The 13,435-nt window shown below is 49.4% G+C and overlaps 1 protein-coding gene across 1 annotated transcript; it reads left to right on the plus strand.

Annotated features, from left to right (window-relative positions):
- The first annotated feature begins 800 nt into the window (after window positions 1-800).
- LOC144505409 (beta-1,3-galactosyltransferase 5-like) lies at window positions 801-13,042 on the plus strand. The gene is made up of 3 exons (XM_078231521.1): window positions 801-869; window positions 5,696-5,809; window positions 12,074-13,042. The coding sequence occupies exons 1-3, from the start codon at window positions 801-803 to the stop codon at window positions 13,040-13,042; spliced, it is 1,152 nt and encodes a 383-aa protein (XP_078087647.1).
- Window positions 13,043-13,435: the final 393 nt, after the last annotated feature.

Consider the following 13,435-nt stretch of genomic DNA (forward strand, 5'->3'; position numbering starts at 1 on the left):
TTTGGTGTTGAAAGTCTCATGATGACCGTGGAACCATTGTTGATTGTTGTAAAAACTCAACGTGTTCCCTTCTTCTTTTGCGGAAGGATATCTGCCACCCTTACCTGTTGTGGCCGACACGTGTCTTGATGCCCAAGGCACTAATTTTAAATTTTAAGTTCCCTCCGAAGTGGCCCAGTAAGTCACGTGGGTGAAAGGCAATTTGGGATCTAACCTCAGACAGAGCAAAAAAGGTGACAAGTATTGAAGGGAGGTGGTCAATGCAGGACTGTGGGGCAGAAAATAAATCAGGAAATAGCAAAGGCATATAAAAAGGCAATATTAGAATAATCATGGGGGATTTCAATATGCAGGTGGACTGGGAAAATCAGGTAGGGAGTGGGTCTGAAGAAAAAGAATTTGTGGAACGTTTAAGATATGTGTTATTGGAGCAGCTTGTGACAGAGCCGACTCGGGAACAGGTAATTATGGATTTGGTGATGTGCAATGAGGCAGGCTTGATTAGGGAACTTAAGGTGAAGGAACCCTTAGGGAGCAGTGGCCACCATATGACATAATTTATCCTGCAGTTTGAGAGGGAGAAGCTGGAGTCAGATATAATGGTATTACAATTAAATAAAGGTAACGACAAAGACATGAGGGAGGAGCTGGCCAGAGTTGATTGGAAAGGGAGCCTCGCAGGGAAGACAGTGGAGCAGCAATGGCAGGGGTTTTTGAAAGTCATTCGGGAGACACAACAGAAATTCATCCCAACGAGGAGGAAACATGTTAAGAGGAAGACGAGGCATCCATGGCTGACGATGGAAGTCAAGGACAGCATGAAAGCAAAGGAAAAAGTGGCAAGGATTAGTGGGAAGCCCTGGGATTTGGTAATAACGAGCAGAGGACAACCTAAAATGCAATAAGGGGGGAGAAGATGAAATATGAGTGTAGGTTAGCTAATAATATAAAAGCAGATAGGAAGAGCTTTTTTAAATATATAAAAGGTAAGAGAGAGGCAAAACTAACAACTGGACCACTGGAAAATGAGGCTGTAGAAGTAATAATAGGAAACGAAGTAATGACAGAGGAAATGAACAGTTACTTTGCATCAGTCTTCACGGTGGAAGACACCAGTGGGATGCCAGAGCTCCAGGAGAGTCGGGGGGCACAGGGGAGTATAGTGGCCATCACTAAGGAGAGGTTCTGGGGAAACTGAAAGGTCTGAAGGTGGATAAATCATCTAGAGGGGATGGACTACACCCCAGTGTTCTAAAAGAGATAACTGAGGAAGTTGTGGAGACACTCGTGGTGATCTTTCAGGAATCACTGGAGGCAGGGAGGGTCCCAGAGGACTGGAAAGTAACTAAAGTAACACTGCTGTTTAAGAAGGGAGGGAGGCATTAGACGGGAACTTATAGGCCGGTTAGCCTGACTTCAGTCACTGGCAAGATTTTAGATTCTATTATTAATAATGAGATCGCAGAGTACTTGGACGTGCATGATAAAATAGGACTGAGTCACCACTGCTTTGTCAAGGGGAGGTCATGTCTGACAAATCAGTTAGAGCTCTTTGAGGAGGTAACAAGGAAGTTAGATAAAGGAGACCCAGTGGACGTGATTTATTTAGATTTCTAGAAGGCCTTTGAGAAGGTGCCATATAACTTAAGTGCCCATGGCTTTCAGGGTAAGATCCTGGCATGGATAGAGAATTGGCTGACTGGCAGAAGGCAGAGAGTTTATATAAAGGGAGATTTTTCAAGATGGCAGCCGGTGACTAGTGGTGTGCCTCAGGGGTCAGTGCTGGGACCACAACTTTTCACAATATACATTAACGATTTGGTGGAAGGAACTGAAGGCAATTTTGCTAAGTTTGCAAATGATGCAAAGATAAGTAGAGAAAGCAGGAAGGGTGCAGAAGGACTTGGCCAGGTTAGGAGAGTGGGAAAAGTGTGGAAGATCGAATACAATGTGGAAAAGTGTGAGGTTATGCACTTTGGAACGAGGAATGGAGACATAGAACATTTTCTAAATGGGAAAATGCTTAGGAAATCAGAAACACAAAGGGACTTGGGAGTCATTGTTCAAGATTCTCTTAAGGTTAACGTGCAGGTTCAGTCGGCAGTTAGGAAGGCAAATGCAATGTCAACATTCATGTCGAGAGGGATAGAATACAAGAGCAGGAATGTACTTCTGAGGCTGTGTAAGACTCTGGTCAGACCTTATTTGGAGTGTTGTGAACAGGTTTGAGCCCTGTATGTAAGGGGGGATGTGCTGGCCTTGGAAAATGTCCAGAGGAGGTTCACAAGAATGATCCCTGGAATGAAGAGCTTGTCGTATGTGGAATGGTTAAGGACTCTGAGTCTGTACTCGTTGGAGTTTAAAAGGATGAAGGGGGAATCTTATTGGAACTTACAGGATACTGCGATGCCTGGATGGACTGGATGAGTGGAGAGGATGTTTCCACGAGTAGGAAAAACTAGAACGAGAGGGCACAACCTCAGGCAAAAGGAACGATCCTTTAAAACAGAGATGAGGAAGAATTTCTTCAGCCAGAAAGAGGTGAATCTGTGGAACTCTTTGCCGCAGAGGTTTGTGGAGGCCAGGTCATTGAGTGTCTTTATGACAGAGACGAGCGGCCCGGGAGCATTCTTGATTAATAAGGGGGTCAGGTGTTATGGGGAAAAGGCAGGAGAATGGGTTTGAGAAAAAGATCAGCCATGATTGAATGGCGGAGGAGACTCGATGGGCCGAGTGGCCTAATTCTGCTCCTATGTCTTATGGACTTATAGTCTAACCTGGGAACTGACTCAACATTTTTAAAATATGGCAGAGATGCTTTGATGTGCTTGCTCTACTTTCCCTAACATAGCCCTTCATAACTGGAGTGCAGGGATATCTGTTTCAAAAATCTCGCTCCATCTCACTGTTGCAGCATTTATATGCTACAGTGTAGGAGGAAACAACGCCTGAACCTCCCTTGATAGAATTATGTGTTGACCATGACAAAGGGAGAAATAAAAGGACAATGAAATTGAAAGGATACAGAAAGGCAAGCAGTCAAATCACTTTGAGGTTGCCAGCAATAGGCATGAGTATGTTTTGGAATTTTATCCATGTTTTTGGACACCTTGGGTCCGATTTTACCATTGCGTCGCGCCCGTTTTCGGGCGTGAAATCTTGGTAAAGTCGGGCGTGAGGTGATTAACGCGATGCGTGCCCGCGTCGACGCAGATGCCCACTTTACCAAGGCCCAAATGGCCGCGATCCGAATCACAATCGAAACGGGCGCAACGGCGATTTGAATGCATTTCCATGCATTTAAGTTGAGTTAATGGGCTGCCGCCCAGCTTTATCAGCCTCTCCCCCTTTACCATCGCGTTCATGCCTCCAGATTTGGCATGAAACAGACATGCTCAGCAAAGGGAGGGAGGCGGGTCAGATGTATCTCTAGTGGGGCGGGGGGAAGGAGGGACACCCGGTCATTCTCTGGTGGGGGGTGGGAGGCCCGACCATTCTGTGGTATGGAGGGAGGAGGGAAGCCAGATCATTCTCTGGTGGGGTTGATGGGAGGGATGCCCCAATGCTCTCTGGTGGCGAGGGAGCTGGGGGAGGAGGCCTGATCATTCTCTGGTGGGGGGAGGGAGGCCAGATGGATCTCTGCTGGGGGTGAGCAGGGGGGAACCATTGCCACTCTGTGGGTGATCAGTAGAGGGGGAAGTTGGCAGGGGGTCGCGATCGGTCTGGTTACTGAGGGGGTGGTTGGACAAGGGGGACAGTTATATTTTGGGAGTGGGGCAATATCTGTGAGGGCCATCAAAGAACAAAGAACAAAGAACAATACAAAACAGGAACAGGCCCTTCGGCCCTCCAAGCCTGTGCCGCTCCCTGGTCCCAACTAGACCATCCTTTTGTATCCGTCCATTCCCACTCCGTTCATGTGGCTATTTAGATAAGTCTTAAACGTTCCCAGTGTGTCCGCCTCCACCACCTTGCCTGGCAGCGCATTCCAGGCCCCCACCACCCTCTGTGTAAAATACGTCCTTCTGATATCCGTGTTAAACCTCTCCCCCCCCCCCCCCCCGCTCACCTTGAACCTATGACCCCTCGTGAACGTCACCACCGACCTGGGAAAAAGCCTCCCACCGTTCACCCTGTCTATGCCTTTCATAATTTTATACACCTCTATTAGGTCACCCCTCATCCTCCGTCTTTCCAGTGAGAACAACCCCACTTTACCCAATCTCTCCTCATAACTAAGCCCTTCCATACCAGGCAACATCCTGGTAAACTTCCTCTGCACTCTCTCTAAAGCCTCCACGTCCTTCTGGTAGAGTGGCGACCAGAACTGGGTGCAGTATTCCAAATGCGGCTGAACCAACATTCTATACAACTGCAACATCAGACCCCAACTTTTATACTCTATGCCCCGTCCTATAAAGGCAAGCATGCCATATGCCTTATTCACTACCTTCTCCACCTGCGACGTCTCCTTCAAGGATCTGTGGACTTGCACACCCAGGTCCCTCTGCGTATCTACACCGTTTATGGTTCTACCATTTATCGTGTAGCTCCCCCCTACGTTAGTTCTACCAAAATGCATCACTTCACATTTATCTGGATTGAACTCCATCTGCCATTTCTTTGCCCAAATTTCCAGCCTATCTATATCCTTCTGTAGCTTCTGACAATGCTCCTCACTATCTGCCAGTCCAGCCTTTTTTGTGTCGTCCGCAAACTTACTGATCACCCCAGTTACACCTTCTTCCAGATCGTTTATATAAATCACAAACAGCAGAGGTCCCAATACAGAGCCCTGCGGAACACCACTAGTCACAGGCCTCCAGCTGGAAAAAGACCCTTCCACTACCACCCTCTGTCTTCTGTGACCAAGCCAGTTCTCCACCCATCTAGCCACCTCCCCCTCGCTCCTGCTTCATCCGTTTGTTTCCCCAGGAGCGATGTGACAGGGGCGCGTTTTTCAATTTTTTTTTCCACCACGCATGCGCACTTCAAAGCTGCGATCGGAGCAGCAGCATTTCTGGCGTGATAAACCCCGCCCATAGCGCAATTCAGACTCGCAATTTTCTTTTCACGTTAAGTGCATATGGGGGTGCCTGAGAGCAGTTTTCCAAGTGAGATCTGAATTGAGCCCAGAATCAGCACTTTGAATCTAAATGGTAAAAACAGGCCCCTTCTGTTAAATTCCAGCTGAGATCTTCTGTGCTGCCCTATTGTGAAGCAGTTGGTCAGTCATCTGGGAAGTAAGTGCTGCCTCAGTACCATGGCTAATCCACCGAACCCACACATATTTGGAAACTAAGGGGCAATTTAGCATGGCAAATCTGCCTAAACTGTACATCTTTGGGCTGTGGGAGAAAAACGGAGCACCCGGTGGAAACCCATGGAGACACCGGGAGAATGTGCAACCTCCACAAAACCCAAGACCGGATTTCAACTCAGATATCTGGCACTGCGTGGTAGGCATATTAAACTGTATGCCAACTTGCCACTAGTAGGTCAATGTTTGAACGAATTTATTACAAACAGACTAAGAATCAATGCAGAGAGCTGTGTTTCTAATATGAAATGCATTTTCTATTTAGTTCTGACTGTATGTGATGGATTTTCAATTATTTAACTAACATAATAATGCAATTTATTGTATATTTCAGCACGTTTTTCAGGTCTTCTCTGAATTTTGACTGTGCCACAGCGTAAAAAAAGTGTTCGTGCAGGTGCTTCCAAACTGCAGCATTGCGGCCAAGCACATTGTGATATACCGAGGATCCGAGTAATAGTAATAACCGATCACAACATTAATTCACTGGTAAATATAATATACAACTAGTGTTGTCCAAAATAATATATAATTGCCAGATATAGTGAACAGTAAAATAATGGATTTCCATCAGTTCTTCATCTCTGGATCCCTCTGATTCTCTCTATTACTGCAGCTTTGAAGACGCCTACAGACTCTACTTGCCCTGACAATACATCTGACTGCCAGACAATTGAGGAGCAAAATTAGAGAAAAACGGTAAGCAAGGAGTTATTATTCAGTGCAGCAATTCAAATGTGGCACAAGTAGGTGTAGTGAACATAGAACATAGAACAGTACAGCACAGAACAGGCCCTTCGGCCCACGATGTTGTGCTGAGCTTTATCTGAAACCAAGTTCAAGCTATCCCACTCCCTATCATCCTGGTGTGCTCCATGTGCCTATCCAACAACCACTTAAATGTTCCTAAAGTGTCTGATTCCACTATCACTGCAGGCAGTCCATTCCACACCCCATTGGGCATTGTCGGGCAATACAGCAGGATATAGATAGGCTAGAAAATTGGGCGGAGAAATGGCAGATGGAATTTAATCCAGATAAATGCGAAGTGATGCATTTTGGAAGAACTAATGTAGGGAGGAGTTATACAATAAATGGCAGAGCCATCAAGAGTATAGAAACACAGAGGGACCTAGATGTGCAAGTCCACAAATCCTTGAAGGTGGCAACACAGGTGGAGAAGGGGGTGAAGAAGGCATATGGTATGCTTGCCTTTATAGGACGGGGTATAGAGTATAAAAGCTGGAGTCTGATGATGCAGCTGTATAGAACGCTGGTTAGGCCACATTTGGAGTACTGCATCCAGTTCAGGTCGCCGCACTACCAGAATGATGTGGAGGCATTAGAGAGAGTGCAGAGAAGGTTTACCAGGATGTTGCCTGGTATGGAGGGTCTGAGCTATGAGGAGAGATTGAGTAAACTGGGGTTGTTCTCCCTGGAAAGACGGAGAATGAGGGGAGATCTAATAGAGGTGTACAAGATTATGAAGGGGATAGATAGGGTGAACGGTGGGAAGCTCTTTCCAAGATCAGAAGTGACGATCACGAGGGGTCACGGGCTCAAGGTGAGAGGGGCGAAGTATAACTCAGATATCAGAGGGACGTTTTTTACACAGAGGGTGGTGGGGGCCTGGAATGCGCTGCCAAGTAGGGTGGTGGAGGCAGGCACGCTGACATCGTTTAAGACTTACCTGGATAGTCACATGAGCAGCCTGGGAATGGAGGGATACAAACGATTGGTCGAGTTGGACCAAGGAGCGGCACAGGCTTGGAGGGCCGAAGGGCCTGTTTCCTGTGCTGTACTGTTCGTTCTTTGTTCTTAACATTCTATGAACTGCATCCAATGTAGTAATATTTTCCCTTAAAAAAGGGGACCAGAACCGCTCACTCCAGCTCTGGTCTCAGCTGTCACAGAATCCGTATAATGCAGTAGGAGGCCACCTCCTACCCCCTGCCCCTTCCCCCCTCCCCCTCCCCCCCTCCCCCTCACCCCTCCCCCCTCCCCCTCACCACTCCCCCTCCCCACTCCCCACTCCCCACTTCCCCGCTCCCCCTCCCCACTCCCCACTCCCCACTTCCCCTCCTTCCCCGCTCCCCCTCCCCACTCCCCACTTCCCCTCCTTCCCCGCTCCCCCTCCCCACTGCCCACTCCCCCTCCTTCCCCGCTCCCCCTCCCCACTCCCCACTTCCCCTCCTTCCCCGCTCCCCCTCCCCACTCCCCACTTCCCCTGCCCCCCCTCCCTACTGCCTCCTCCCCCTCCTCCCCCGCTCCCCCTCCCCACTCCCCACTCCCCACTTCCCCTCCTTCCCCGCTCCCCCTCCCCCCTCCCCCTCCTTCCCTGCCCCCCTCCCCACTGCCCCCTCCCCCTCCTTCCCCGCCCCCCCTCTCCACTCCCCCCTCACCCTCCTTCCCCGCCCCCCCTCCCCACTCCCCCCTCCCCCTCCTTCCCCGCCCCCCCCTCCCCACTCCCGCCTCCCCCTCCTTCCCCGCCCCCCACTCCCCACTCCCCCCTCCCCCTCCTTCCCCGCTCCCCCTCCTTCCCCACTCTCCCTCCTTCACCTCTCCCTCCTTCCCCCCTCCCTGCTCCTCCCCCCTTTCCCTCCCCTCCCCTCCCCCTCCCCTCCCCTCCCCCTCCTCCCTCCCCCCTCCCCCCCTCCCCCCTCCCCCCTCCCCCCTCCCCCCTCCCCCCTCCCCCCTCCCCCCTCCTCCCTCCCCCCTCCCTCCCTCCCTCCCCCCCTCCCTCCCTCCCCCCTCCCCCCTCCCCCTCCCTCCCTCCCCCCCTCCCCCCCCTCCCCCCCCATCCCCCCCTCCCCCCCTCCCTCCCTCCCTCCCTCCCCCCCTCCCCCCCCTCCCCCCCCTCCCCCCCCTCCCCCCCCTCCCCCCCCTCCCCCCCTCCCCCCCCTCCCCCCCTCCCCCCCCTCCCCCCCCTCCCCCCCTCCCCCCCTCCCCCCTTCCCCCCTCCCCCCCTCCCCCCCTCCCCCCCTCCCCCCTCCCACTCCCCCCTCCTCCCCTCCCACTCCCCCCTCCTCCTTCCCCCTGCCACCCTCCCCCCTCCTCCTTCCCCCTGCCACCCTCCCCCCTCCTCCCCCTCCCACCTCCAGCCTGATCCCCATAACCCCGAGTATTTACCATGATCAATCCCCCTAACCTGCACGTCTTTGAAATGTGGGAGGAAACCGGAGCACCCGGAGGAACCCCACGTAGACACGGGGAGAAGGTGCAAACTCCACACAGTCACCCAAGCCAGGTATCGAAACCAAGTCCCTGGCGCTGTGAGGCAGGAGTGCGAACCACTGTGCCACCAGTACCTTGTACAGTTGCAGCAAGACTTCCCTACTCTTATATTCCCACTCCGTTAAAATAAGGACCAACATTCCATGAGGCTTCCTGATTCCCTGCTGCACCAGTGTGCTAGTTCTCTGCGTTTCGTGCACAGGTCCCCTCAAGCCGCTTTGTGTTGCAGCTTTCTGCAGTTTTTCTCTATTTAAATAAGACTTTGTTCTTTTGTTCTCCCTTTCAAAATGAACAACTTCACATTTTTCCTACATTCTACTCCATTCGCCAACTTTTTGCTCACTGACTGAACCTATCGATAGCTCCAGTGTTTCCAGCTATGATCCTTCACTATTTCCAGCTTAATTCATTCAACTCTATTCATGGCTTCAGCTCTGAAGCTGTTCCTGCGAGATTTCACCATTGATGATGTTAGTGGAGATTCTAACTAATTCAAATAAACCAGATTCCGTGCGGCAGATATTAAAACCATGAGAGGAACATCCAACCAACAAGTTAAGAGCTGATGTGGACTCACGTGAATGTTTTATCCTGAATTTTTTCGATCAGTCGAAGAGGTTGCGCAGGCCAAGTGAGCATTCCCGCAAGTATGGACGATTACAGGATAGTCTCGCATCTTGTGATGATAGAATGGTGACAGGATAGGAGGCCATTCAGCCCATTGTGTGTTTTGCAGTTCCAGGGAAATGGACTTCATGTCAATAGAGTATTTCAAAGAACAAAGAAAATTACAGCACAGGAACAGGCCCTTCGGCCCTCCAAGCCTGCACCGACCATGCTGCCCGACTTAACTAAAACCCCCTACCCTCCCGGGGAACCATATCCCTCTAATCCCATCCTATTCATGTATTTGTCAAGACGCCCCTTAAAAGTCACTACCGTATCCGCTTCCACTATCTCCCCCGGCAACAGGTTCCAGGCACCCATCACCCTCTGTGTAAACAACTTGCCTCGTACATCTCCTTTGAACCTTGCCCCTCGCACCTTAAACCTGTGCTCCCTAGTAATTGACTCTTCCACCCTGGGAAAAAGCTTCTGACTATCCACTCTGTCCATGCCTCACATTATCTTGTAGACTTCTATCAGGTCACCCCTCAACCTCCGTCATTCCAGTGAAAACAAACCAAGTTTCTCCAACCTCTCCTCAGAGCTAATGCTCTCCGTATTAGCTAATGCTCTCCGTACCAGGCAACATCCTGGTAAAACCTTTCTGTACCCTCTCCAAAGCCTTCACAACTTTTTGGTAGTGTGACTATATTCCAAATACAGCCCGACTAACTTTCTATAAAGCTGCAACGTGACTTGCCAATTTTTAAACTCAATGTCCCGGCCAATGAAGGCAAGCAAACTTCCTCTGCCTTTTCTCCCTACTCCTGGAAATCCTTTCCCTTCAGGTAATGATCCAAGTCCCACAATTCAATCTGTCTCCACCAAGTTCTCAGGTAAATTATTCCAAATCCAAATCACTCGCTATGGAATGTTTTTTTCCCCCCACGTCACCATTTCTCCTTTTGCCAGCCAAGTTACATCAATATCCTGTGATTGTTGATCTTTCCACCAATGGGAAGAGTTTCTCTCTGTCAACTCTGACCAGGCCCCTCTTCATTTTGAATGTGTCACGTTAACCTTCTTTTCTCCAAGGAGAGTATCCCCACCATCTCCAGTCTACCCATGTGACAAGTTCCGCACATTCTGATGAACCATTTCTGTGAATCTTTTCTGCAACATCTCCAATGCTGTCACATCCTTACTAAGACCAGAACCAGACTCAATACTCTAGTTGAAGTCAAACCGATGTTTTATACAGGGTTTATCAACAATTTCCTGCTTCTGTACTGTATTCTCTATTTATGAAGAGCTCGATCCTCTTTACTAACCCCACTCTCAACCTGTAACCTTCAATCATTTCTGCACATTAGCCCCAGGTCGCTCTGCACCCCTTTATTAATTTGATTTTATATTGTCTCTCCCTGCCCTCCCTGACGAGATGAAACATTTCACACGTCTCCATCTTCATCTCTAACTTGTTCACCCGTTCCATCAACCTGTTTAGTTTGATTGAAGTTTTTCAACAGCCTCCTTAGAGTTCACGATATTTCTAAGATTTCCAGACTGTACACTCTGTTCACTAAAGTCTAGATCATTAAAATATCCCAGGGAGAGCAGGGGGCTGCCAACACCAAGCCCTGGGAAATCTCGCTCTAAAACCTCCTCCAGTAACAATCCACAACCATTCACCCTCTGCTTCCTGTAACTTACCAATTTTTATCCATGTTGTTCCTGTCCTTTTTAATCACCGACATTGCTCACAAGGCTGTTGTATGGCACTTTACCAAATGTCTTCTGCTGCATTATCCTCATCAACTCTCACTGCCCCCTCATCGCAAATCTCAAGCGAGTTAATTAAATACAACTGGCCCTTGGAAAATCCACGCTCGCTTTTCTCATCTAACCTGCATTCAGCCATCGGATTGTGGGTTTTGTCCTGAATGATCGCTTCCAGTAGAATGCACTGCCAAAGGAGGTGGTGGAATCAGGCGCATTAGCAACATTTAAGAGGCATCTGGAGAGGATGTTTCGAATAGTAGGAAAAACTAGAACCAGAGGGGGTAACCTCAGGCTAAAGTGGCAATCCTTTAAAACAGAGATGAGGAGGAATTTCTTCAGTTAGAGAGTGGTGAATCTGTGGAACTCTTTGCTGCAGAAGGCTGTGGAGGCCGGGTCATTGAGTGTCTCAGACAGAGATAGATAGGTTCTTGATTAATAAGGGGGTCAGGGTTATGGGAAAAAGGCAGGAGAATGGGGATGAGAAAAATATCAGCCATGATTGAATGGCGGAGCAGACTCGATGGGCCGAGTGGCCTAATTCTGCTCCTATGTCTTATGGGTTCATGAATAGGGAGGGAATAGAGGGAATATGGAGTGAGTAAGGGCAGGAGGTTTTTTGGCGTTTAGCGAGAGCATCATGATGGGCATGGGCTTGGGGGTGCCGAAGGGCCTGTTCTGTGCTGTACTTCTCTTTGCCCTTTGTTCCTCCTTTGGGACGGCATCTTTAATGAGAACGAGATCATTCAGGAGTGATGTCAAGAAGCAATTCTTCACACAAAGGGGAGTGAAAATGTGGAACTCGCTCCCTCAAAAAGCTGTTGAGGCTGGCGGGCCACTTGAAGGGTTTGAGTTGGAGAATGATATATATTGTAGGGTGGAATGTTAAGAGTTACGGGGCCAAGGAGTGCCCTTGGGGCGAGGATACAGATCCGCCATGAGATCCCGAAGTAACAACAGTACAGGTTCAAGAGGCTGAATGACCTCCTCCTGTCCCTGAACACCAGGCTCGTTGGTGTGGGTGGCTTTGTATACATGTGTTCCCAATCAAATCAAATAATCTTAAATGATAGAACTTTTCCCTTTGGATTATCGGGACGCCATCAAAATCAACCTGTTTATTTTGTTTTACAGGCGACTCAGAGCATGAAGATATTTTTGGGTCGAAGCCGTTGTTTCAGGTTTCTTCAAAAAAGGAAATGTCTTTTGGTTTTTGTCCCCCAGTTGCTGATATTTATTATACTTGGATATTTTAGCCAGTACAGGGTTGACTTTTTGCATTTGACAAAGTTTAATGACCACTCCTTCCTCATGCTGCCCAACAGCAGCTGTGACACCAATCCCCCATTCCTGGTCCTTCTGGTCACCAGTGCCCAGGACCTGTTGGAAGCTCGCTCGGCCATTCGGCAGACATGGGGGAGAGCGCGGACAACCCATGGCCAGAGGGTGGTGACCTACTTCCTGCTGGGGTACAGCCGAGAGCATCAGGAGCAGCTGCTGAAAGAAAGTTCACTGCACAAGGACATCATCCAGAAAAATTTCACCGACTCTTATTACAACCTGACCACCAAGGTACTGATGGGGCTGGAGTGGGTGAACCGATTCTGTCCGTCCACCTCCTTCGTGATGAAGACCGATTCCGACATGTTTGTCAACCCGGATTATCTGACCGAGCTCTTGTTGGGAAAGAATCGCAAGGACTTCTTCACTGGCCCCGTCATGAGGGGTTATGAACCCAATAGGGACCGATCCAGTAAATGGTATATTAGTGAACAGGAATATCCTCAGGAGAAATATCCACCATTCTGTTCCGGCACTGGGTTCGTGCTTTCAACCGATGTTGCCAATGGAATCTGCAATGTTTCCAGGATCATTCCCTACTTTAAACTGGAGGATGTTTACGTCGGGCTGTGCTTGGCGGAGTTGAAGGTTGATCCTGTGGAAATCCACTCGCAACAGAAATTCCACAATTGGAATGTACCATTTTCTATTTGTGGTTTTCGGAAACTCGTCACCTCTCACTGGATGACTCCCTCTGAGCTGCTGAGCAACTGGAAATCACTGGAGGATGCAGCAGATACGCGTTGCCCTGGAGACGAATGAAGGAGGGAGGCCATTTTACAGAGGCCTCACACTGACCCCCGTCGAATTCCCACAATTCCTGTGCTATTCCGCATCATAACAACCTTGTAAGGTCCCCTCATCGTGCTGATACTGTTTGGAAAATACTCAATGTACTAGAATCATAGAATCCCTACTGTGCAGAAGGAGGTCATTCAGCCCATCGAGTCTGCATCCTACCCAACCTCTATCCTCGTAACCCCACATAATCCCCTGCTAATCCCCTGACACTCGGGGCAATTTAGCAATCCACCTAACCCGCACATCTTTGGACTGTGGGAGCAAACCCGAGCACCCGGAGGAAACCCACGCAGACACGGGGGAAAATTTCATTTGATTTTGATTTGATTTGATTTGATTTATTATTGTCACATG

Source organism: Mustelus asterias, chromosome 16 (genome assembly GCF_964213995.1).
Source record: "Mustelus asterias chromosome 16, sMusAst1.hap1.1, whole genome shotgun sequence".
Taxonomy (NCBI): Eukaryota; Metazoa; Chordata; class Chondrichthyes; order Carcharhiniformes; family Triakidae; genus Mustelus; species Mustelus asterias.